Consider the following 25,582-nt stretch of genomic DNA (forward strand, 5'->3'; position numbering starts at 1 on the left):
TCATTGGCAACTCCAAAATTCATTTTTTGCGTACAATACAGTATAGAGAATGTGCCCACTACATTTCCTTATTATTCATTCTGTCCAATTTCTCCACCTCTGAGACAGCAGCTTGCACAGTCAAAGACCACATTGACAAAAAACCCAAACTGAGACCACCACAATTTCAGTTTACAGGTAAAAAGGTCCTATCAATGGTACCTGACCATCATAAACCACTTTCTGCCTACTGATAACCTGACATAGATTTGGGTTGGCTTCCAGGCTATTGATACACTTATTTGCTAGATTTTCACATTTATCCGTTTCAGCCTGTCATTAAACTTTAATAGCAAACACTCCATTAGGTATGGAGCAGTTGTTGTCAGCATCCTTATGCTATCCATGTAAGTTTGGATGAGGTAACCGGGTGCCTTCCTGCTGCCTTTCACCACCAGCAGCCTTCTTAAATACCCTTATAATGGCTGCCAGAATGTGGTGCTGTAAGGGACCAAGGCAGTGAGGTAAGAGGACACAGGAGGTTGTTTTTCAAAAAAGTGAGGTTTTATTACCCAAAATATTGAGAAATTAAATTAGGACCAGAATTAATAACTAGGCCTTAAAAAGAGGTCAACAAAAAAGTAACTGAAGCTTAAGATAGATAGATAGATAGATAGATAGATAGATATTGATCCCCAGGGGAAATTCAAGGTCTCAGCAGCATACAGACAACACATACACATTCTTTAACAGCATACAAAGTAATTAAAGTATATAATATAAAAACACAACTAAGCAATAAGGACAGTAGAAGATAAAGAATATACTAAATATACTAAAATACAAATTATACTAACTAACACTTAATCTAAATCAATTCTAAAAACAGTATCCACATAGTGGTGATTAATCAGTCAGAGGTGCTTGCAATGACTGAGGCAGGGACTGAGCTTGTGATTCTCTGTGCATAGAAAGGTAAGGTAAGGTGCTCTGTGTGAGTGAGTGTCATGGTGATAGTGCAGTGGTGATAGTAGTCATGGTGATAGTGCAAATGAGTAAGTCCAACAGTGCAACAATGCAGAAATAAAGTCTATATATCTATATATTTAACTATTTTAAGAAAAGGTAGTGTGGCCACAGTTCGGCTGTGGCATGGAGGGAGGGGTTATGCATATGTGCTAATGTGCTATAGCACGCAAACAGTGAGGCAGAAAGACAGTGGTAAAGTGGCTAGTGAACAGACAGTATCCAAACATGGAGGGGGTGAAGAGGCAGACAGACTATGCAAAGTACATAGACGTGTAACACAAGGTTAAATGAACAAAAACTGACCTCCCGCAAAGACACAGAAGGGAACATATATAACGGCTTGGCAAAACCAAATAACATAGAAGGGGTAAACAAACTTGACAACACAAGAACTAACTAAAGACAAAAATCCCCCCTGGCACATGGTGAGACATGTACTATGGCCTAACGAGCTGGCTCCCGGATATAGGTCTCCTCAGCCCTTAGCCACTCCTTTCGCCCAACCAGGAGGGAATGCCCCCAACCGTCCAGGTAACTCAACACAAAGAAACGTGATTAATGCACTCCCTGTAAATCAATGTAAGGGTAAAGCAAAATAAACTAAATCAAAGAAATTGTATTGTGTTTGTTATTTAGATATCATAGTTTAGATGACTGTAAATAATAATCAGTGCAACAAACTAAAGAGGTGAAATAATGGTAACGGTAATCAAATGTTTAGAACTGAGGTGATGTTACCATGTGTGGCTGTGGCCATCACAGGTGCAATTACTTATGTTGAAGCACAACTGAATATCCTCATAATACGCCCTTATTAATGATGAAATCTTCTCAGGAATGTGATAGTAACTAGTATGGTAAAATGACTAATATTATTGATGCAGTCATGGTTGTGACTTTGTACACCCAATGTGGTTACCCTATTTTCTGTTTGTGCTTTTAGGTGTGACTCTCCTGAGTTCTGATTAATTCTGTTTTATCAGTCATTTACATTTATTCATTTAGCAGACTTTTCATCCAACGTGACTTACATATGACAATTCTATTACAAGGGACTACATTGTCCCCAGAGCAACTTGGGTTTAAGTGCCTTGCTCAAGGGCACAATGGTGCAAGCTGGGAATTGAACCCACAACTTTTCAGGCTACTGCATGCCCAGCTCCTTAACCACTACACTACCACCACCACCACATTGTCATTGGCATACAATGTGCTTACTTAAGGTGTTCTGTTAACCATAAGATGAATGCTGCTTGGCCAGCTCCACAGTGTGGCTATGTCATGCAGATATTACAGAGCAATGTGTATTGTGAGAATCTTGAAGAACGTAGCCTTAGGTGCGGTGGATTTATAACCTGAGAATGGATTCTAGCTGGGCCTGCCACTGATGAATATATAGTGAATGTTATGGAAATGTGTATGAATGCTGTTTCAGCGATGGAATAGAAAGGCATGAACCATCAGCTGTTCCCTCACAGCCTTCAGGGCTTGGTGAGAGGCATCATTCAATTTAATGACATGAATGTGATGACACAGAATCAGCACTGTGTCTGTTGGCTATGGCTGGGATTTCTGATAGTCGTAAGGGAACCTCATTTCCTTCCCTCAGGGACAGAACCTACATGACCCAACAATATGTTATGTGTAATGACATTACTTACAGCCATGGGTGTCGCAATAGTAGTATGCAAAATGATGCTAATGCAGTCTCCATCTGCACATATGGGTTATCGGGTCACTTTCACTGTCAACAGCTGCAGAGGAACAGCTGAAACTAAAGCTTTGCTCCATGTCTTCCCTTTTCACATGCTCAGAACGGACTAAAATGCCTTGAGGAGTTAAAAGGCAATGTGAGAAGCATATACCCTATATTTAGGAGTGTCAAAAAAACAAAGGTTGAAATGGCCATTAGAAGAGCCATTAATGACCATTAAACCAAACCTCAAATTCCCTGTGCCCACTAGTTGCGAGCTCCTCTGTCTCACGGGCAAACTCCTTCATTCATTCTTAACCCCCCCCCCCCCCAAAACAAAAACAAAACAAAAAAACAACCATTTTTACATCAGAGGAGATTAGTCAGACCTCCTCGTTGCTGTTGTCTAGCTTGGAGATGCTGTGCTGAAGCTTGCTAATAGAATTCTCAAATTGCTAGGCTGAGCCTTTCTTCTCTTCTCACTTTCTTTCATTGCTCGGTCTCTTTCTCTCTGTCTCTCTCCCTCTCTCCCATGACACAATCTCATTCCTACTCTCTCTCTCTCTCTCTCTCTCTCTCTCTCTCTCTCTCTCCCCATAGATCAGAGCTGATGTGTCTCTGTTAGATGCTCTCCAACTGGGCACTTCAATTCCTCCAAGCAATCTGGGCGACCTATTTCTTCCCAGACCCATGCATTTTAATGGCAGAAAATTAAAGGGGGCAAAGCAAAAAAAGAAAAGAAAAAGAAAAAATTCAACCAGCAGCAAAACATGTAAACTGTAAAAGAAATGCATGAAAAGTGGTACAGTAAACATCTGAAAAGGGTAATGGATTGTAATGATGGTAGCACAGAGAACACATTCTTAATATGTGAATCGATTGAAGGCTGTTGAAAGTGTAAATATTATTTGTCATTATGCCTCTTGATTCAAAAGCTGATTGTTTTGGTAAATATTTGGCTCAAATTGTTTCCCTAAGCGTCGAGAAGTGAAAACCTCTGTTTTCATCTAATCACTACTCATTTCTCCCCAAATGACCCTGCTTATCACAAATTCCAAGATAGTTCCAAGAAATGAGAAGTCAGTGCAGCAGCAGCCGTTTTTGGCCTATATGACGAAGTATCATTTACTATTTCTAATGTGTTGTGTTTGTTTGTGTGTGTGTGTGTGTGTGTAAGAAGGATACCTCTATATCATTCACTATCCAATGAAAAGCGAGTGCCTAAACAGTAAGGCATGTCTAGACATTAGTCATATTATGATGTTTAAAAGGAAACATAATTTGAATCTTTTCAAACAGATTTTACTGTGTGGCAAGGTAGCCTATCTGAAAATCAAGTGGTTTGATAAGGCATTTTCTTTGGATGCTAGTTAAACGGCTTGAGGCTATGGTTAGAGTAAGGTTAGTCTCTTCCAAGTAACATCCATTCCATGTTTTACTTCAGCCTTTCGACGAAGTATCCTAAGTGTGCGCATTCGGCCAGGATGATACGGAATAGCGGCGCACACACACACAACAGAGACAAACCAGGAATGGGAAAGAAGCATTAAAGAGAACGCATTGATCTGAAATTTGGCTGACTGGGGGGCAAGGAGAATACCGTTAACGCCATTACCATTCGCAATTCAACACTACCATTTGCCATGACAACATCTGAGGGGATGCTGCGTCTGCACACCGACACATTTTCAGCAGAGGGTTCCTAGGAACCTCCATGCGCAAGAAGCATAGGGTATTCCATGCGTTTATTACCGTCATTGAGCTGCTTAATTTATCCAGTCTTTTACACTTACTATGGATACGGAGCGTATCAGCGTTGGATTTATCTCGCTGTTGTGATTGAAAGAAATTGCGGCATAAGATTCGTGCAAGGTATAGAATCACATTGTAAGGGGCGATCTAGGAGGCGTTCAGAGACAGACTTTAGAGTCTGAAAAGATTGAAGATGTATGTTCATGAAGCAATATTTGCGCGTAATGTTTCAATCGGAGGGGGTTCCTGTTTACCAAACCAGTGTTACATTGTACGCCTGAGTTTTGAATGAGACATTTGGAAACTGTATCGACACGGATGAAAGCTCACGAACAAGCTCCAAGAGCAGAATACATCTCAAACATATCCTCAATGCGAAATGGTAAGTGATCAAGCTAGTTAAATTATATTGACCTTTATGGATTAGATATTGATAGTTAGACATTGATACTAGTCGCCCAGTTCGGGCAGCAAATGCTTATACGCTACATCTAATGTGTTTAAAGGCGTGTTGTTGAGCTACAGTTGAATCAGAAACCAATCCGTTGTGTTTTCACTTGCGCGTTAAATGGCTACTAAAAAATTTGGCGCGACACACGAAAATCACGTTATGTCACAGAATACATTTGAACTCATTGTGTATTGAATGTCTTTTAGATACGACTAATCGGCTTCAGGACACCAACATCTTTAATGGCATTTATGACAAGAAGGTGGAAAGTTTTATTGGTCCTGAATGTGATAGCAGTGGGTGGATTCATTACTTTTTGGGGCAAGTGTAATATACGTACATCCAAAGGGATTGGTCTGGATGCTTTGGCTGATGTGAGAAGACACACACGTTTGAACATCACTGGGCAAGACGCAAGCATCACTCATGAAATTCTGTTAAGAAGACTAGGATCCCTGGAAGACGTGGTGTACAGGCAATTGAACGGTACGTAAAGGCAACATGTCAACCGAGAAATGCACTTGCGCTACTGCCACTAATTCATTCTGTTGTACAGTACTGTGGTAAGCAACAGTGTACTGCATGCCTATATTGCATTTTTACCTAGTGTTTGTTACAAACTGTGCTCTGCAGGCTTATCCAAATCACTGGGACTCATTGAAGGCTTTGGAGGTCGTGGTAGAGGAGGTCTGCCAGCAACCTTAACTCCAGCTGAAGAGAAAGAGGCCAAATACCTAAAGGAGAAATATGGCTACAATGCATATCTCAGTGACAAGATATCACTGGACAGATCCATCCCAGACTATCGACCGAGCAAGTGAGTGTAGCCAACCATCATGATTTGTTTCTAAGGAGTCCCTGAAAGTTCACTGGGACAGTTTTATGTTAAAGAAAAAGACAAGGTACCTAGACTCAAATGAGTACACTAACAATGTGATGTACAATACATCATCCATCATTGTACTTGACATCCGGCGCTTTTCCAAACAGTGGGTGTAAAACATTTCTGTTTTTTTTTTTCTGCTGACCAGTCCCTTTCTAAGTTCTGAGCCTCTTCCCTTGTTCTGCACTGTTTATGTTGGTGTCAGTTCCTGAAGGCCCACTAGATCAGACAGGCAGGCTGAGGCGCTCCATATCCCTCCTCTTCCTTCCCCCTCAAATGCCAGCGTCGCAAGTCAACAAAGAGCGCATTATATATGGGCTTCATATCGCTCCAGAAACACCATTCAGTCAGTACCACAAAGATGAGATTGAAATGCTGAAAACAGGAAAAAAGACTCCATTCTTCTCCGCCCTTACTGAGTTGTATGATGCAAAGAGTCTGTGGTTTCCTGCATCCCCCTTTTGAAGTACAGTTAGGCTGAGGGAATTATGCATCAATGGGATGGAGGTTGCCTTTGACTTATTGGAGACAACTTATCTGTTGTTTGCCATCTGCTTTGCAGGTGCAGAAAGGTGTACTACCCAAGAGACCTTCCCCAGATCTCGCTCATCTTCATCTTTGTGAACGAGGCGCTCTCTGTCATCCTGCGCTCTGTCCACTCAGCCGTCAATCACACACCGGCCCACCTCCTCAAGGAGATCATCCTGGTGGACGACAAAAGCGATGAAGGTTGGTGAAAGCTGGCAGACACCATGTTATGATGTGATATGAATTTGTAAACATGGATGCTGCCGTCACTTGCCTCCTGAATGTGAAATAGATTAGCGACATAAAATGGAATTGGGTGAGGAGTACAACAAAAGGAAATTAATTTTTTATCAGTGGTTTTGCATTGGCTTTGTATAATTCAGCATTACCATGGGAAGTAATTCCCAGCTGTGAGTGTTGTTGGGTTTGTATTCCATGTCTTAAGCATGACAGACAGTTCGTTCTTACAAACAAGTTGCAGTAGACCGAGGAGGACCATCCAACCATTGGCACAGAATAAAAAAATTCAATAATAAAAACATGTGGTTGTGTCAGATGAAGGGACAAATGCACAAATTGCATGTTCTACTGTGGTCATAACTCTCCCACTCTTCACTGTAATGTGTGGCTGTCCTTTACACTGTAGCTGACTGTACAAAGTGATCAAGGGCGGTGGGAGGATTTCTGAGAGGATTTTATTTTCTCTTGAGGGAAGCATTCATGTCTTCCGTCGAGATCAAAGGCGTGGCAGTTTACAGCACAGGAAGCCTATTCTGCCTAGTGATGTTTAAACACGGCTGCAATGCATTCATAATCAGCATGAAAATAATTTCAATAGTGGCATTCCACTATTTCCTCTTTTCAAACACACATTCTATGTGTGTGTGTGTGTGTGTGTGTTTGTGTGTTTGTGTTGTGTTTCACAGAGCAATTGAAAGGGCCGCTGGAGGAGTACGTCAACAAGCGCTACCCGGGACTCGTCAAAATCGTGCGCAATCAGAAGAGAGAGGGGCTCATCCGCGCCCGCATCGAGGGCTGGAAAGTGGCCACCGGGGAGGTGACGGGCTTCTTTGATGCCCACGTCGAGTTCACTCCCTCTTGGTAAGCCTTAGACAGCTGCGTTAAGGGTGATGGTGGATTTACAAGCAATCTAAAGAGACCACCCCCATCCCATTACACACAGTTGCTCAGTGAACCGAGAGACAAAGTGAAAGTGTCTTCTTGTCTTTTTAATAAGTCTCTTATTTAAAAAAAAAAAAAAGCTCCACAGACTTATGCCTCACCATAGTCACAGCAGCAGTAAACCCCAAGCTTGTTCATAATCCAGCTTCTTTCATTGTTATCCAAGGGCTGAACCGGTTCTGGCTAGAATCAAGGAGGATCGCAAGAGGATCATCCTGCCCTCCATAGACAACATCAAGTATGAGACCTTTGAGTTGGAGCGCTATGAGAACTCTGGCCACGGGTACAACTGGGAGCTGTGGTGCATGTACATCAGTCCTCCGAAGCAGTGGTGGGACGAAGGGGACACCTCAGCGCCCATCAGGTTCCCTCCTCTTCACCTTCTCTCTCATCCACGTCTGTGAGACACTCAGGTCTTAGCGACAGCCTCCACCATAAATGGAAACCAGAAAAAAAAAGATTTTTTTTTTTCTGGTTTGGGCTCTTGGTACAGAACTGAGTTAAATCTTCTCTCTTCAAGCAGTTTTATGTATAATAGTTCTTGACTTCACAAAAAGCAAGCTGGTACTAGATTTGCTACCCCACAGGGATTTAGGTAATAATCTTTAAGCCTGTCTTTTACAGGAAATATTAGCTTCTACGCACATTTTTTCTCTTTTTTTCTCTTTATGTTTGTTATGCCCTATTTTTTAAAATTGTCATGCTTTTTTACTTTAGTATCATGATTTTGTATAGTTAGTTTCTATTGTCATTTACAGTACCTTTTTGTATTTTATATCAGGCAGAGTATTCTATAATTGCACTGGTAATATCTTTGCACTGTTCACTTTTTGCACTACCTCCATGGCACACACCATAACATCTCACTATATCACTTCCACTGCATACTGCATCGCAGTATCAGTTCCGTCTAGTATCTGAAATCTGGTGGACAGATATCATCTCACAATTGCATCTCCATTGCATTTGTATCCTCAGAGTGTTTCATGTTCTGTATGTGTGTCATAAGTTGCTGGACACCTACATTTCCATAGGGACAAATAAAATATCTATCCATCCATCTATCTATCTATCTGTCTGTCTGTCTGTCTGTCTGTCTGTCTGTCTATCTATCTACCTATCTACCTATCTATCTTAATCAACTTTGTCTAGCCTTGTAATGGCATAAAAGCAACATATTTCAGCATGGGCAGTATGCATTTTAAAGTCTAGGCTTTGTTCCTGATCTTTAGTGTGGTTTTTAAAAAAGCATTGCTGTTAATTAACATTCGCTAGCTCTGAAATGAAAGTCATAACACTGTGTCATCTAGGACTCCTGCAATGATCGGATGCTCGTTCGTTGTGAACCGCGACTACTTTGGAGAGCTGGGTTTGCTGGACTCTGGCATGGATGTCTACGGAGGAGAGAATATTGAGCTCGGAATCAGGGTTAGTGTGTCACCTATTTCTGCCCCTCAAAAAATAGAACAGTGTCCATAGCCATAAAAAAGAATGTTGCCTCAATCTTATTTCAGGATATTTCAGTATAACACCCAGGAATTTCATCAGGAAAGTACTGACGCCATGTGTGTGTGTTTGTGTTTGTGTGTGTGTGTGTGTGTGTGTGTGTGTGTGTGTTTGTGTGTGTGTGTGTGTGTGTGTGTGTGTGTGTGTGTGTGTGTGTGTGTGTGTGTGTGTGTGCAACGCGCATTTCCATGTATCACAGGTTTGGCTATGTGGCGGTAGCATGGAGGTGCTGCCTTGCTCCAGGGTGGCCCACATTGCCAGAACCAAAAAGCCGTACCACAGCAATATCGCCTTCCACACCCGCCGCAATGCACTGCGGGTCGCAGAGGTCTGGATGGACGAGTACAAATCTAACGTCTACTTGGCCTGGAACCTCCCCATGGAGGTGAGTGAGTCATGCGCTGACTGTACACTCTCCAACTGTCTGTCCTCCATCTGTTGTTTCCTGTGGCTGAATAACGCTGGGTTGGCCCTCCCCCTACAGAACCATGGGATTGATTATGGTGACATATCCCAGAGAGTGGCCGTTAGGAAAAGTCTTCAGTGCAAAAACTTTGAGTGGTACCTGGACAACATCTACCCAGAGATGAGGAGGTACAATAGCACTCTGTTTTATGGAGAGGTGAGTTGAACTCAGAGCTTTGTGAATTCAGCACATTAGTTTATCCTGAAATACAGGCTTCATACTCTTTGCTGAGGTGGAGATTGCTTTTACTGTGCTGTACGTTCTCATTTCTGAGCTGAGTGTTGAGTGCTGAGTATTCACTGTTTTTGAATGTGTTCTGTTGGCCTTATTTCGGACAGATACGCAACAACAATGTGACAAATCTTTGTGTGGATCAAGGTGAAAAGGAGAACCACACAGCTACACTGCATCCATGTCATGGGTGGGGTCCTCAGGTGACACAACATTGTTGACTGTTCTGTTTGCAGCAGTGTGGAAATGTGCATTTTGTGTTATTGTGAAAGTAGGCCAGTACTAGGAGTGTACACAAATATCACGGTTCGGTGTGTACCTTGGTTTTGAAGTCACGGTTCAGTTAATGATCGGCACAGTAAACCTGTAGGTACTGCTAACCTAGAATTCACTGACAATATTGCTGATGCACAATGGGAAGATAGTCTTTTAAAAAGGCGTTCAATGTTTTTTGTCATTAATTGGCTAAACTGACATTCGGTACACATTTGTATTGAACCTAAATGGTTCAGTACAAATATATGTACCTTTACATATTTGTACCGGTACAGTCCGGCGTGGTCTGGTACTGCGTACTACTATAAGATTCAGTGGTGGTACACAGTACTGGGAAGAGAGGAGAGCAGCTGCCTACCAAAAACAGGGCTGAACACACAATTTACATATTTCACACTCTACTGTCACACATGCCTTTCTCACGCTAAGTTTTCATCTACGTTTCCTCAAATGTTATTTTGAAATTAAAATTAGAACGATATCCATGCATTAAAGCAGAAAGGCTCCCATCTATGAGCGTGTCTGACAGTGCATACAGTACAATTGACACATCTCACTCCTCATACATGTCTTTCTTGTGCTTGTGTCCGAAGCGCTAACCAGTAGGCCACGGCTGCCCATCTGACTGTCTCAAAACGAAAGTGCAACAGTGTCTTATTTATCAACCAATAACCGAATGATTAAACTAATTACGGAACACACCACTTGCACCACACCGATGTAGGCCATCATCATTCATATGGAGAAATATCAAAGACAGACTGAAACAAACTAACTTCATTTGGAAAGGTAACATGAAGCCATGCACAAAGAAAGAGAAGTGAGTTAAGAAACTACCTAAGAAATTAGGGAATAACACATTTATTTATGTTAGTATTTTTCTTGAACATGATCCAACATATACAGTAGGCTTTGAAATAATACTTACTCATGGACTTGTTATTTACACTGTTGAAATTCAAAAACAAGGGAGACATGAGAACAGTTTATCTTGAAGAGTTAGGAGAAGACAGGCAGAGGGGCCTTTCCAAAGAATGCAGGGAAAGAAGAAGAGAGTGAAAGAGTGAGCCAAATAACAGGTCCTGATGAATGCGCTACAAGTAGGCTAAAATAAACCAATTAATGTATCCTATTTAAGTGTGTTAAATGTTTTGGTTCACACTTTGCATGAGAAATTCAAAGTACCGGCAATAACTTAAAACTACTTAAATATGTGAGAGAGAACCTTATGTTGTTTAATACAACATATTAAGGTATACAGTACTTATAGCAGCTATATTGATTCAAGATATTTCTTGGAGTAAACAGGTTTCACAATTTCCTCTCTCTCTCTCTCTCTCTCTCTCTCTCTCTTTCTCTCTCTATCCCTCTCTCTGTCTATTCCTCTTACCTTGTGTATCACTGATCACCTACCTAACATCTCTTTCATTACAAACTGCAGCTGGGTCGCTACACTAAGGAGGGCTATCTGTTCCTGGGTCCACTGGGGAGCACTGGAGAGGACACACGCTGTGTCGTGGATGACCGCGTCAGCAACTCTCCGCAGCTCCTCAACTGTGAGAAAATCTCCAACATGCAACAAAAGACATGGAACTTCGCTCAGGTAAAGAACGACTAAATCCAGGTCACTAGAGCATCAACGCTATAGACGTGTACTTATAAGTAGTCACTTCAAATTATGCAGGGTGGGGGTGTGAAACTGGTGTAAACTGGTATAACTTAATGAATTATCATAGAATTAATTCATTATTAATCATGAACAAATGATTATGGTACACAAATTCACAATGACACATGCACAAGATACTATCTGAATTCATTTCCAAGCACCAATTCACATGCCAGTTGATGCCAGTTCACACAGCTTTATCGCTTCTTTCTTTGATCCCAGTGTAGATTAGAAGTGCAGTAATACATTCATGTGTGGCCTAGATAAAGTGCTTGTGCACCCATGCCATGTCGCCGTCGCTGTAAAAGCCCCCTAAAAATAGGAACTGTGGTTTTCAGAACGAGGCGATGGTGAACAGAGCCACAGGCCGCTGTCTGGAGGTGGTGCCGGCTAACGTGCTCTTCGGCTACATGCTGGTGCTGAGGTCCTGCACCGGCCAGAGGTGGACCATCAAGAACACAATGAAGCAGTGATCCAGCACAGCCAACCTACTCCTCATCAGGAAGCACTGGATAAGAGGGGGGACAAGTGTGGATAGGCTTGTTTGTAAACAATCGCTGCTTTCAAGAAGAAATGGTCGTTATCTGTGGATGCAGCTCGATAAAGTACCAAAAAAGAAACAGCTAGGAAAAAAAAAAAACAGTGCCCACGCTCACTCAACTGCTGTGAGTGCTGACAAACATGCCAACAGGCGGGACCCCTTGGGCGGAGTTGAAAAACAATGACTGCAACAACGAACAATGACTTGCTAAACCAAAACAAGACGTGCTTGTGGTTATCAACCGAAAAAAAATTCCCCTCAGGGATAAAATATTTGTTCACTATTACATTTTTCATTTGATCATTCATCAATGAATTACATTAATCTACAATATAACCCATTCTGCAAATATAGTGACCATGGTGTATTTAGGGCATCCATTTATTGTGTAAGTGAGATGTCATATTGCCGTTGCTGGGAAGCATTTATCAGTGTGCTTGGAAAATATAGGGTCTTTCTGTTCTAAGTATTGCTTTGAAATATGGATTCATTGACTCCATTGTGATCAAAGTGTCCCCTTTTCTTTTGGTATGAAATGTGAATCATTTGAAGCATTTAGTAGCACTACAGTAGCATGCAATGGTTATTTGCACATGGGAAATTCTACATGTATCAAGAAATTTTTGATATCCCAGTGAGTGACACTGGAACTTGGTGTCAATAAGGAATAAAAAGCAAAAATGCAAAAAATCAGACTCAGATATTTATCGCTAAATGGAAGGATTTATGGAGGGGGACATTGTGGGACAATATCACATACTGTAAAGATTATTACAGATTTGTATTGTTTTAAATGAGATGTATTGTAAGGTTAAATATTCAACTGTTTCCGTGGTCAAAGTTGGAATTTCGAATATCGTCTTCCATTTTGTAGTAGCATCTCTTGGTTTGAATAAAATTCTGAATTCTGTGGTAGTGATCTACCTGTTATAATTCTGTAAATATGTACATGTCAGGTTTTGCCCGAATACAGAAAAGACCTATAGGTACTATTAGGCCTGCCTGTAGAAGCACTCTAGAAGAGCTGCATACATGATTTCTAACATTATGCACTCACCATCTCCACTCTTCTTCCCCATGGGGAATGTCTGACATAACTCAAAGGCCTACCATGTAGGCCACTGTGGTTTCAAATAACCTATAAGCCTCTTTCTAGCATTGACACAATTGGCCCACATGTTTGAAGAGAGCTGGCCATTCCTAATTGAGATAATGACAGACATGCAGCAAAGGCACAGCCAGTGCTGAGGGCTAAAGAGGCGCAGTGGAGGTCCTAACTGGCCTCAAGCGCCTGCTGTACTTGGCTCCCACTATACAAGTCATTTTTCTGGCGCGGGAACTTTCAAGGGCATCAGCCGAGCCGCGCATGCTAATGATAACACACCCTTTTATCAGCGTCGTCCGCCAGTGAGCCAATCCCACAGCGAGAGGCTCCAACGCTCTCGTGATTGACAGGCTCCTATTACTCTCAATTAGTTTATGTGGAGATGAAACCGGTTGCGAGACAGCTCCTGTCCGATTTAATTACCTCAGCTCACTCACATTTTCTTTGAGGCAAGGGTTAATACAAAAATGGGGGGGGGGGGGGGGCTATTCTAATTTCATGCCTTCTAGAAGGTTACACCACACAAGTGAATACTTGTTTTGGATAGTCTTAAGGTCTCTGACAAATTACTTTTTATTACTTTTGCAGCAATTTATTTTTCATACTATAATGAATGTATTATGTAACCTAATTCCTTAAAATTACAAGACTACATTAGCAACAGTAGGTTATTACTTACATATGTAATAGCAGATGTGCACATTATGCCCAGTGAGGTCAGGGGCTCCCCTCTGATGCCTGCAGTTGAAGGCGTTAACATCCACATGATGTGGAGGAGTCTGTCTCCCTCTGGTGGTAACTCAGAACTTAGCTTGAGTGAGGTTGTGCCATCTCATATATACCTTAATATCAGGGTGTCAGAAGGCCCGAGGCCAGATCTGGCCCGCCAGCCAGATAGAGAGAGTTTTGGGTAGGAAGGGGCAATTAAAAAAAACTAAAAGATATTCACATACAGTTGTCTTTAACAATGTGTATTAAGTAAGCTCTATGATACGATACATTGACTAAACCTAGCTCTACAAACCATCCTCAGGAGGGAAGATGCCACAAAAACTATAAGTGGGTATAATAAAGGAGTATATCATCAAACAACATACTCATTCAGAAAAACGATAATGACCATGACAATGATGGCCCCCACAAGGTCTCATCCCAAAAAATCCAGCCCACTGCTTTACATTTTGAATACCATTCTCAGTTAAATCTGTTGAATAATAGATCATTAGCTACTTGCTAGAGTTTCATTAGAAATGTAAAATACAATTATGCAGAATAGGCTACACATCTTGGATGTGTTTAACGTCATCATATAATAATACAGTATATTATAATCTTAATCAATGATGAAATATAAAAAACATTTGAAATGCATGTGCTCCACACCAATACATTTTACAACAAAAATGTTATAAAAGAATTTTATTGCATAAATGATTTCCATTTATTTTGTACAGATTTAAATATTTACAGTTACTTAATATTTCAGTCGTTTTATATTAACTTCTGGTCTATCTTCTACATGTTCTTGAACAGTTTCATGCTGAGTTTACATACTGTATATTTATGAGTGTATTTCTTGTAAATATATTGACTATTTACACTTTTTGTACAGTACACAGGTGTGACAGGGACCACCATGCTACTGAATCAGAACTAAGAGGGGGATTCAAGCAGTTTCAGCTGCTAAAACACCAGTGACTCATAACAGCATTGAGCAGCTCAATGTCCTGTTTGAATGGCTGCTAAAAACTCATTGCTTCATTTCCGGCCTGCCAAATATTGATTCCTGAAACATGCACTGAATGCAAGTGACACTTTATCACAGAAAGAAAGACTCCACTGTGCCGTTTGCTATTCGTGTCCAGAGTGATTTGCGCTAAAGCTACTTAGAGATGTGAAATCTTTAACTGCAAGAGACACCGGAGAAAATGAGTGCACTGACAGAAACACCAGGTGGGCTCCTCTTGCCTGATGTTGTTTAAATTGGTTTTCCCAGAGCAGAAAATCTCAAAGATCCAATGCAGTCCTGCCATACCTTTAGCATTACATTCAAAATTCTGCAAAAACATTCCATATTCACTTTAATTATAATACTTCTTTAGCCTGGTAAGCTTGTATACAATGTATATGCATTCATTTGATAACTTTTATCACAATCCAATACATTCTATTGCACTAAACAGTGTTGAAAAGGAACTCAGTGTGGCATCTACATGCCTTATCTACCAAAAACAGCTGGTCCGTACTCATTCATAATCCTGAATGATATTGTTTCTCTTCTAAACATCAAGTTCCCCTCTGCGCCAGCAGGTAGAGCTGCAGTACTGCAATCTATCCCTCCCACCCCCTCATCTCCCTGCTCTCTCTCTCTCTCTCTTTCTCTCTCTCTCTCTGTGTGTGCTCATACTGGGGTGCTGACATTTACAGTAGAAAAGGGTAATTCAGCACTCTCCGCCACATTTCCCTTTGCCAAATGACATTTTGTTTTTTCTCCCCGTCTCCCCATTTCCCAGTCGCAGCGGAAGATCGCGCTCCCACAGAGTGTGTTCTTAGGTACGTCTGTGCAGATTTTTATATGGCTTCAGTCAGAGGCACTCAGAGTGGTGGTGGACTCTCGGTGGTGGTGGTAGCGGACCATAAACCCTCACTCAGTCACTCACCACCACCCCCACCACCCCCACCCAGACCTCTGAGACACTGCCTGAGCAGAGTGTATATGGAGGGATCGACAGTCATGCACGGACACACAGACATACATCTGCCCTGACATGGATATACTATATGTAGGGGCATACATATACAGACTTTCACGACATTGCATGCAATTAAAGGTGGTCTAAGTATTATTGTGAGAATTTTACACAGGAAGGGGATGGGGATGAGAGGGTGCTCAGGGAATGATAATCTCAACACAATACAGTAAAAGACTGGCTTTGTTAACCAAGGAGCGTTGGTTTTAAAGGAGAAGCACACAGGCCCGACTGTTCTAACACTGCAAGACAAGTTCAGTTCATCCCTAGAGTCTGGACATCAGCGCCGACCTCAGGCACTCGATCGCCACGGAGACCCACAGGCGCTCGTCCGGCCTCAGCGCTGCCGTGCCTTGGGAAGAGGCTGGTGCACGTGCGCCGGACACAGGTGGTTGAGGTGGGCGTAGCAGGTCACACACACACACACACACACACACACACACCAACCAGGCTATTCTACGTACATCCACACCACGGCATCCACAGTACTTTACATGGGGAAGAGATGGGTGTGTGTTGGCAGAAGGATGCACCAGACAAAGGCTGAATTTGAGGCAGACAACTAAAGAAGTTAAAAAAAAAAAAAAAAAAGTGTTGAGTGAGTGTTAACCTCCTGCTCAACGTCATGAGAGAGCGAGAGAGTGAGATGTTGAAATGTCAGTCTCAGTGTGGAGGCCGGGAAACGGGCGGGAAGAAAACAGTACGAGGCCCAGAGGTAGCGCTGAGCCCAGCCGAGCCGAGCCGCACTTCCACCCACACACAATCTCCAGTCTTTGGCATGCCGAGCACGCTGTCCTCGTCTGAAGTGTCCTCGTTTCAACATCACGTCACACGGCGAAAGATCAATTATGGACTGGTGGGGAGCAGAGAAAATAATAGAAGAAGAAAATCCATACACAAAAAGATGATGGCAGACAGAGAGGGACAGAGAAAGCAAGTGAGAGAAAGAGAGAGAGAGGGAGGGAGAGAGAGAGAGAGAGAGAGAAAGAAAGAAAGAAAGAGAAAGGCCTGTCTCTAGGTAGCTCTGTAGAAGTCAGTATCCCAGATGGAATTAAAATGGCTATGTGACAAATAGCGACGCTGGAGGGGACATTGCAAACTTGTGTGCTTGATTATGTTTGTGTGTGTGTGTGTGTGTGTGTGTGTGCTTCAGTGCTCTTTCCAAAAGCACAAAACACATCGCCAATTCCCCTATGGTGGTTCAGTCCATGGCTGGGCTGCACCAAACCGCAGGCTGGACCAGCATTGAGTGTAGAACATGGTGGCCGGTGGTGGACAGGAGGTTGATTCCACGCTCCTGTGGTTTATTGCATTGAGGGAACAGCCCTTAGATGTCCCTGCCAGAGAGGTGGGAAAAAGGGGTGGGGGGCGTGGGTTGGGTCTCCGTGGAGACACCCTGCCCCCTGCTGGCTTCAGTCTGACCCACACTTGTTTGTCACTCACTCCCTAGGAAATAAATTAAATAATAAACAAACAAACAAACAAACAAACAAACAAACAACTCCTGACCGGAAAAAATACCTCTTGGATAGAAAAACAATGGTTCCTTGCTTTTTTTCTCTCACTCTCTTTCATTCTTTCATCAGTGAGGTGTTTGATTTTTTTTTTCTTAATTCCGATCTGGTTTGTATTTTCTTCTTCTTTTTTTGGCAAAAAAAAGAGAAATGACCTGTATAACGCACTGAGCATGCACATGCAGGCTGGGGGCCCCGCAATCACAGTGATGTGCTACTCCATGCCATTCCGCAACATCTGATTGGCTGCAATGAGCATGACGCTGATGATGAAGGCCATGGCGAAGGCGCAGATGAGGCTCTTGCGCACACACGTCTGCCGGTTGTTCTTCTTGGAGTGGACTGTGGAAAGGGAAGACAGAGAGACAAACGGTCAGCAAGGTTTTTGGTGTCCTAAGGGTAACGCTAACGCTGAGTACTGTACTGAGAGTACTGAGACTTCAAAATTACACATCATCAACAGCCCATTCACTCTTCACTGACTGTAGACATGACTCAAAAACACTGGTTCATCGAAGTACCATATTTGTCTTTTTTGTACTTCTCTGTATTTATGTATCTCAGAATACATTTACTTCCCTTAAAGGTTGTTCTTTTTTCCTCATTGTGAGACCAAGATAAATTGCCAAAAGATGATTTTCTAAAAAACCTCTTTTTACTCAACTTTACCAAGGTGCCAACAAAGACTTGCATGGGGTTAGTTCGTAACGCCAATATGGCAGTTGTCCACACATATTCCGCCCCTTCCTATAATATACTGTAGGTAACCCTTATGTATGCCTCCATATTCACTTGAATACGAATATAGCTGCCCCATAACTGCCTAAAGTGCATTACCAAGATGGCCGCCGAGTAGGGGGACTTGTCCATAAGGACTTTGTCTTTATATGTTCTGTGATAGTCAGAGGCGGACAGAGTACACAGCTTCATTACTTGAGTAGTTTTAAAAGTACTTGAGTATTAAGAGTACAAGAGTAGCCTACATTTTCTAAATATTGCATTACTACTGCCACAGTGCTTGTATTTATGTAGTTATGAAAAATGTTAATGTTAATACCTTGGAGAATGTAAAATGAATTGGAAGTAAAATCAAGTAATTTTCATCTTTTTACCATGTTGCCAGGGATGGGCAGTATTTCTAATACATGTATTTCAAATACGTATTTCAAATACAAAATACTATTTTGTAATTGAAACACTTGAAGCGAAAACTATCATTAACTTGTTCAGAAAATTGAAATAGTGTGGCGAGGTGGGGCCACAGGTTGGCACATTCCCGGGATGGACCTGTTGCGTCTTCATCCATTGTTTCGTCCATGGTTTCGTTTCTTATCTAAATCTAACCATGGAGTTGACTTTGGCGGAAAGCTGAAGATGATTGCTGATAGGCTGTCCCAATCAGTGGCACCTGCACAATCCAATCACGTTTGAGAGGGAAACAAGAAATTGAGGGTTTCTGAGATTTTTCTTTTTTCCTTCTTTTTTAGAAGTAGTAACGGGTACTCACGGTTATGGATAGAAATGTAGTGGAGTAAAGAGTACAATATTTGCCTCTAAAATGTACTTGAGTAAAGTCATGAGTACTCCCCAAAAATGATACTCGAGTAAAGTACAGATCCCTCAAAATTGTACTCAAGTACTGTACTCAAGTAAATGTACTCCGTTACTGTCCGGCTCTGGTGATAGTATATAGAGTATATGCTCTAATCATAATATAATTTTTCTGTTTATGGTTCTTACCAGACGCTTTTATCCAAAGTCACGTACAATGACATCAATAAACATTCTATTAACATTAAATCAACATAATAATTTAATAGTTTCATGTAAAGTCATATAGCCTAAATAAAGAGTAAGAATGAATTAGTTAGCTACAAGGTGAACAGACGCTTTTTGAAGATCCCAAAGCTACATTCGTTTTTAACGAGGAACCAAAACAAACTGTATGCAATCTGTTAGGTCGGCTTTAAAAATCCAAATCATGTCCCCTTTCCGACCTGGAGTTAGCTGAGGCAACAGCCTGCCATTGAGAATAGAAGGGGAGGTTATTAGGTGGAGCAGGGACACATGCGGAGAGACAGATTGCGCACTCGCCTCACCCCCATAATGTAATTTTTTCCGCGTCAGTCCCCCTCCAGCAGGGAGTGCTGCTAGTCAGCTAGTCCCGCCTGCCTCGAGCCAATAGCTGGCCTTGATTCTGGCTTGGTCAAGGCACCGCCCTCTGCTGACACAGGTGTGGTGATGTCACACTTCTTGGTGACCCCCCCCCACACACACACACACACACACACACACAGACACAGACACACACTCACACACAGACATACACTCACACATAGACATACACTCACACACAATGGACAGGGAACACTCAGCATTTACAGCACTTAAGGAGGCAGGGTCAGACAATACTGGATTAATTACTGAAAGGAACTAATTGGAAACTAATTATACACCAGGCACAGTTCACAAGGGCAGAGAAGTCACCCAGGACTGTAGTTATTTTTACAGCAAATGTGAAATAACAGTTTCACGACGAACTGAATGAAAGATTCTGATGTCAACAACAACACAGGGGAGATAGCCTCACTTTCAAATGAGATCAAAGCCTACAAATGAATGGGTGGCAACATCAATTATGCAAAATTTGTACTACGGGTGCTGAGCCTTTCCGCTAAAATACTTAAAGGTTAAACCTGATGCTACACAGATTAAAGACTTTAAAGTCGGGGCAAAGATTCTGCACTTATGCTAATACTTCAGGGAATACTTCTTATGCAGTTCCCTATTGACCCCGGGCAGCGAGCAGCGAGCACCTCGCGGCCTCAGTTCAGCCAGGCTAAGGTATGGTGGTGAATAATTCATGGCGGGCACCGGGGCTTTGACAGATGGCATCTCCGAATGCAGCCTCAGACACGGAGACGCGCTGTAGCTGGTGAGGTGAAGATGGAGCACGCCCGAGGCACTGTCAGTCAGCGCGGAGGTCTCGCTCTTCCCAGCATGCCCTCTGTTGTCGCCCTGCGCTCAACCACACAGCTGATGTCGTCAGCAAGCCTCCCTCTCCCTCACACAAAAACATTTGGCTCAGGCTGAACTCGAGAAAAGGATGCTAATGTGGAGATATCAATGTAGCTCGAAGTCATGACGGTGTGGAGAAGAACTAGCTAGCTGTCATGAATATTCAGAGACAGCTCAACAGCTTTGATAACCTGTAAGACTGCCTTCCATTTTTTTAAATAAAAAAGATTCTTCATATAAAAACAGGATGAAAAAGAATATTTGCATCCAAGGGGCCCATAAGGAAGTGCTCAGTCACATCTACACCAAAGTAGCATCCCATTAACCGTCATCGAGGGGCTACTGAGCGGCGACTCAACTCACCCTTCCCTGATGAAGACAAAGTCATAAATATGAAAATGAGGCGAGCACCTTGAGGACTCATCATCAGCTTTTCTTCTCTGCTCTTTTTATGGGGCCATAAAGCAACTAAATAACCCGCCTCCGTTCCCAGACTCACAACTCACCTCTGATGTGCCCGTGATCAGACTAAACGCATTCCAGCTCATATAAGAAACACTGATCCATAAAACATTTGTACCCAAACTGGGGTGGTACTGGGGGCAGGAGATAAAATGTCTTCCAGCTTCAAGGCCGAGACTTTACTTCTGGAACCAAATGCCACCAAACCTGGCAACCCTGCTGTGGGATTGACCTTTCCAAGCCAGGCTTTGTAGGTGCAAAAAAGGGCAAGGTATGGAATCTGAACGCAGAGTCACAGGTGAGGGGGGGGCTCAAACTCCACCACGGCCTCTGCTGAAGTCCTGAAGAACCTGCACTCCTGCACTTGGTCTCAGCTGCTTGTAGGTGTTAGTTATAAACTCAGAGCAAAGGTTCACTTCATCCTGCGAGATGGGAGGATAGAGTAGCACTACAGTTCAACCTTTACCATTTAGGCATCTTCTGATATCCTCCACCCTCAAAAGGCAAAAGAAACTTTGCTCAGTGAATAATATCAATTAACTGATGGCTAGTAAAATTTTATAGTAGGAACACAAATTGCATGCGAGTCGTTTTATGACCAGTTTCAGGTTTGCACATAAATCAAGACCATCATATTGTCTGTGTGATCATTTTTGATGCTGTCTAAAACCGCGAAGATGGAATGATAGTGAGGCTGTTGGCAGCTTACTGCATAAATCCTTGGGTGTCATCTCTTATGTGTGGGTTGTGGCTATTGTTGTGCAAGTTCTGCAATTTTCGCATTCATGGCTTTCAACAGATGTCTCATTTATGGCTTACCGGAAAGGTTTATTTCTGCCGATAATTGTATTGGAACATTTATTATCACCATGAGGATAAAAGAGACAGCTGTTCAAATACGGTCCAATAAGATCCCTGCTGTTCTATAGCATGATATGATGAATTACTAAATAAAAATGATGTGTTTATGTTAAGTTGAGTTGAGTTGTTTGAATTACAATTCTGTCACTTCTGTCAACGTAATTCATCTTATGATTAGGCTACTCTTGCATGCAAATAAGGCTATCGTATATACATATAGATAAGATATATGCAAAACCCTCTAAATCCGCCTGACCACTTTTCTTTAAAATTAGCATTTTTATCAGGCTCCTATTATATAGGTTTTTGCCTACAAATTCATATTTCAGATCAGGAAGAGAATGGTATTTAGCAGGTTTTGAAACTAAATTATTTGATCAACATATAGTATGTGTGGAGAGCATTCCCTCACCATCATTATCTCATTTTTGACGGAGGTGGCGTTTAGAGGCTTTTGCATCTGAACTCTTCATATATAGTCTGTATAAGCAATATCAGTGCACAGAGATCTTCCATTTTTTAAAAACTGGGTAGCGTAATATAATGTGATTAGGGGCTTCACTGTAGTTTATACGTATAATCATTTCCATTATTTCTGTATTATCACATTGTCTAATGAGGATAAAATAAATCTAGCAAGTGATCAGAGATACAGTAGGTAGAATGATGTCAGTACACAAAATTGGACATGTGTTAGAACAGTTGCAATAGAATAGCCCATTCATGCTGTGAGGTTTTGCAACAACAATAACACACTGCATTAGGAATTAAATGATGTATATCGTACAGTCCTACTCTGCCAATTACCAATGCTCAAGGAGGCTTGAAGTATTTGACAGATGAGAATATTTGGCATTCAGCCTTGATCATTAATTGGTCATAATCAGCCTGGATACATACACTAGCCAGGGCTTAGTGCTCATCAATAAAAAGTGTCTGTTTCTCCGATGCCAGAAGACCTTCTGTGGAATAAAACCAATACATGTTATCTTGTCGGCTCCTCTATGGAGAATGATGTAGCCCAAATCACTATAATTACTTAAATCAGGGCAAAATGGCCTTGTGGAGCTGATCATCTGTGTGTTTAAAAGAAAATTCAAATCAATACCAAAACATTTCGATATATTGCAGAGATTACATTAAAGATGAAAGATCTCTTTGATCTGGAGTGCAAAAAGCTTGAGGCTGTCAAAGGCTTTTGATCCTACGCAAAGCTGCAGACTTGCAATCATCGACAGAGCTTGTCATCAGGCGTGGCTGACTTCATACTGATGAATGAGAGGAACTCGAAAAACGGCCATGAGAGAATGAGAGGCAGACCCACAGCAGTCATGCTGGTGGCTTTGCACCACCACAGCATTTTGTGGAGATGATTCCATCACACCTATTTAACTCTCTGTTAACTGCTATTAACCGATAATGAGGCTATTAAGCGCAATTCTGAAAAAAGATCCTTTGAAAACACAGCAGTGACAGCTGTCTGTGACAGGCAGATATACCCAACTCGCCATCCCAGACACCCATCCAAACAACTAAACACGCACACAAGCACGCACGGACACACGCACGCACACAAACACACACACACACACACACACACACACACACATACTGTAGAGCACTCACCTCCCTCAAACTCTGTCTGGCAGTTCCCAGAGTTCTCGTTGAGGCTCTCCTCCTCATTAATGATGATGTTCTCGATGTCCTTCATCGTGAGGTGGTCCCGGAAGGCGTGGAAGAGGATGTGCTTGAGCTCCTCCAGCGTTATCCTCTGCATGTCAAACTGAGAGAAAGAGGGGGGGGGGGGGAACACACACAACATGAAACTCATTCCTCTCGCAGACGTTTGCACTTAAGTTTTACCACACATTTCATCAGCCCATGGCCAAGAGTTCAATGGGAAACAACTGTGACGACTAATTGGCCAGAGGAGCTAAACAGTAATCAGTTCAATAATTAAGAAAAGAGGAGATTTTCACAACATTGCGCTGATTCAGACAGACCAAACAGGAAATCACAAATAATTCAAAAGGAACAACTTGAAAACCAAAACATAAAACGAAATTCAAATGTTGGACTGAACCACATTTAAGTGACTTAAAAGAGAGTCAATTATGTGGATACATTGAATGAAATGCAGCTTGTTTTCAATGTTTATGTCTTCTTAAAAATACTTTTTCAGAACACACGTTATGTACACAAACAAGATAGGCTGACCCTTCGCTGCTCACTGTTTGACCTCTGACCTTTGTAGTAGACAAAGATACAAGATACAAGGAGGTTTATTTGTCACATACATAGCAATACTAACGTAATAATAATAATAACGTAACATAGACAAGTGCTTAATGAACGGTGAACACATCAAGAACCATACTCGATACAGACAGTTTTTGTAGTCTAAAATTGTGTTTTGATCAACAGAAACACTGTTGCTTCTTTAGGGGCAGTGTATGAAACACTTGCATCTACAACTCTATGCTGATTTTTTGCTATTTGATGGTCTGTTGTAAAGAATCAAGATGTCAATTACCGGTAGATAAGAAAGCATGGACAAAGTTACTGTATGTCTTTCAAAACACATCTGCCAGTGCTACATTCATAACATGTTTTTTTTATCTTTACAGTTACCACCTAACTCAAGTCATTCAGTTTAAACAACATTAACACTATCTGACTGATTTAATCTTCATTGACGGCTCAACCCAAGAGCCAGATAAATTCAGATTGTGACTCCGCTGTACGTCTGGCACTCAATGTATGGCTCGACACGAATGTACTCAAAAGTCAATAGCGCAGCTTGCAACTCTGCAGGGAGGAAGAAAAAGGGGATGGCAGCAGCACAAGTGCCTTCTTTAAGTGGCTCGTGCAAAGACAAAACAGAACACTGCGACAAGGTGATAAATCACGCGAGCAATAAAAAGGGACATATCACACCCACTCGTATGCAGACTGCTGCCGTTACTCATCTCGCCATATCTCCCTTAAGTCACAGATGACTTGGGGGGGGGGGGGGGGGGGGGGGGGGGGGGGGGGGGGTCTTGTGTATGTTTCATGTCCAGACATTTATGTGACATCACTGTACATAAACAGCACAATGTGTACACTAGAGGTGTTAGAATGCTTCCTCCTGGAGTCAGTGTGAGATTTTTTCATTGACAATGTGTGTCAGAAGGAGCAGCGATGACACACACACACAGAATAAAATTAAGATGTACATAAACTTCAAACACACAGATAAAAAAGGCAAGTAGGCATTGATCAGTAGAGTGTTCTCTGTGTTGAGAAAAATAGATTGACTAAGACTCCTCTACACTGACAGACTTCAAACACAGAGAAAAGCAACAGCAGCTAACCTGTTATCACAATTAGAGGGCAAGATACTATTTACCTCTGTGCGTTTCTGGACAGGTGGATTAAGAGGCTGCACAGCCACTGCCAGGATTTGACCTTCAGTCAACCCAGCCCTCCAGCGGTGCCATCATTGGGGACCATTAGCAGAGAATAGAAGAGACTGCTGCCACAGAGAACAGAAGAGACTGCCTGTGTGTTGTGTGTGTGTCTTGTGTATGTGTGTTGTGTGTGTGTGTGTGTGTGTGTTGTGTGTTGTGTGTTGTGTGTGTGTGTGTGTTGTATGTGTGTCTGGCTGTACTTTTGTGTGTGAGAGGAGAGGCCGGATTCAATGA

The 25,582-nt window shown here is 42.1% G+C and overlaps 2 protein-coding genes across 3 annotated transcripts in view; one reads left to right on the plus strand and one right to left on the minus strand.

The window, feature by feature from the left end:
• The first annotated feature begins 4,150 nt into the window (after positions 1-4,150).
• On the plus strand, positions 4,151-13,119 carry galnt17 (polypeptide N-acetylgalactosaminyltransferase 17). The gene is made up of 12 exons (XM_076281553.1): positions 4,151-4,835; positions 5,111-5,390; positions 5,538-5,721; positions 6,350-6,516; positions 7,242-7,416; positions 7,664-7,861; positions 8,808-8,925; positions 9,203-9,388; positions 9,488-9,625; positions 9,808-9,903; positions 11,418-11,579; positions 11,984-13,119. The coding sequence occupies exons 1-12, from the start codon at positions 4,833-4,835 to the stop codon at positions 12,116-12,118; spliced, it is 1,842 nt and encodes a 613-aa protein (XP_076137668.1). The 5' UTR covers positions 4,151-4,832; the 3' UTR covers positions 12,119-13,119.
• Positions 13,120-17,769: 4,650 nt separating this feature from the next.
• Positions 17,770-25,582, minus strand: part of caln1 (calneuron 1) — a 32,868-nt gene continuing 25,055 nt past the window's right edge. The window contains exons 4-5 of one of the 2 annotated variants that reach the window (XM_076281555.1): positions 23,523-23,679; positions 17,770-17,897 (exon numbers count right to left, since the gene is read on the minus strand). In XM_076281555.1, the coding sequence (XP_076137670.1) occupies positions 17,770-17,897; positions 23,523-23,679 (285 nt within the window). Of the gene's footprint in view, positions 17,898-23,508; positions 23,680-25,582 lie in introns of both variants that reach the window. The other variant, XM_076281554.1, reaches the window with a different exon arrangement.

Source organism: Alosa pseudoharengus, unplaced genomic scaffold, assembly GCF_046254945.1.
Source record: "Alosa pseudoharengus isolate Yale_2024_CS ecotype anadromous, Long Island Sound unplaced genomic scaffold, YU_APseudo_1.1 YU_APseudo_1.1_scf_13, whole genome shotgun sequence".
NCBI lineage: Eukaryota > Metazoa > Chordata > Actinopteri > Clupeiformes > Clupeidae > Alosa > Alosa pseudoharengus.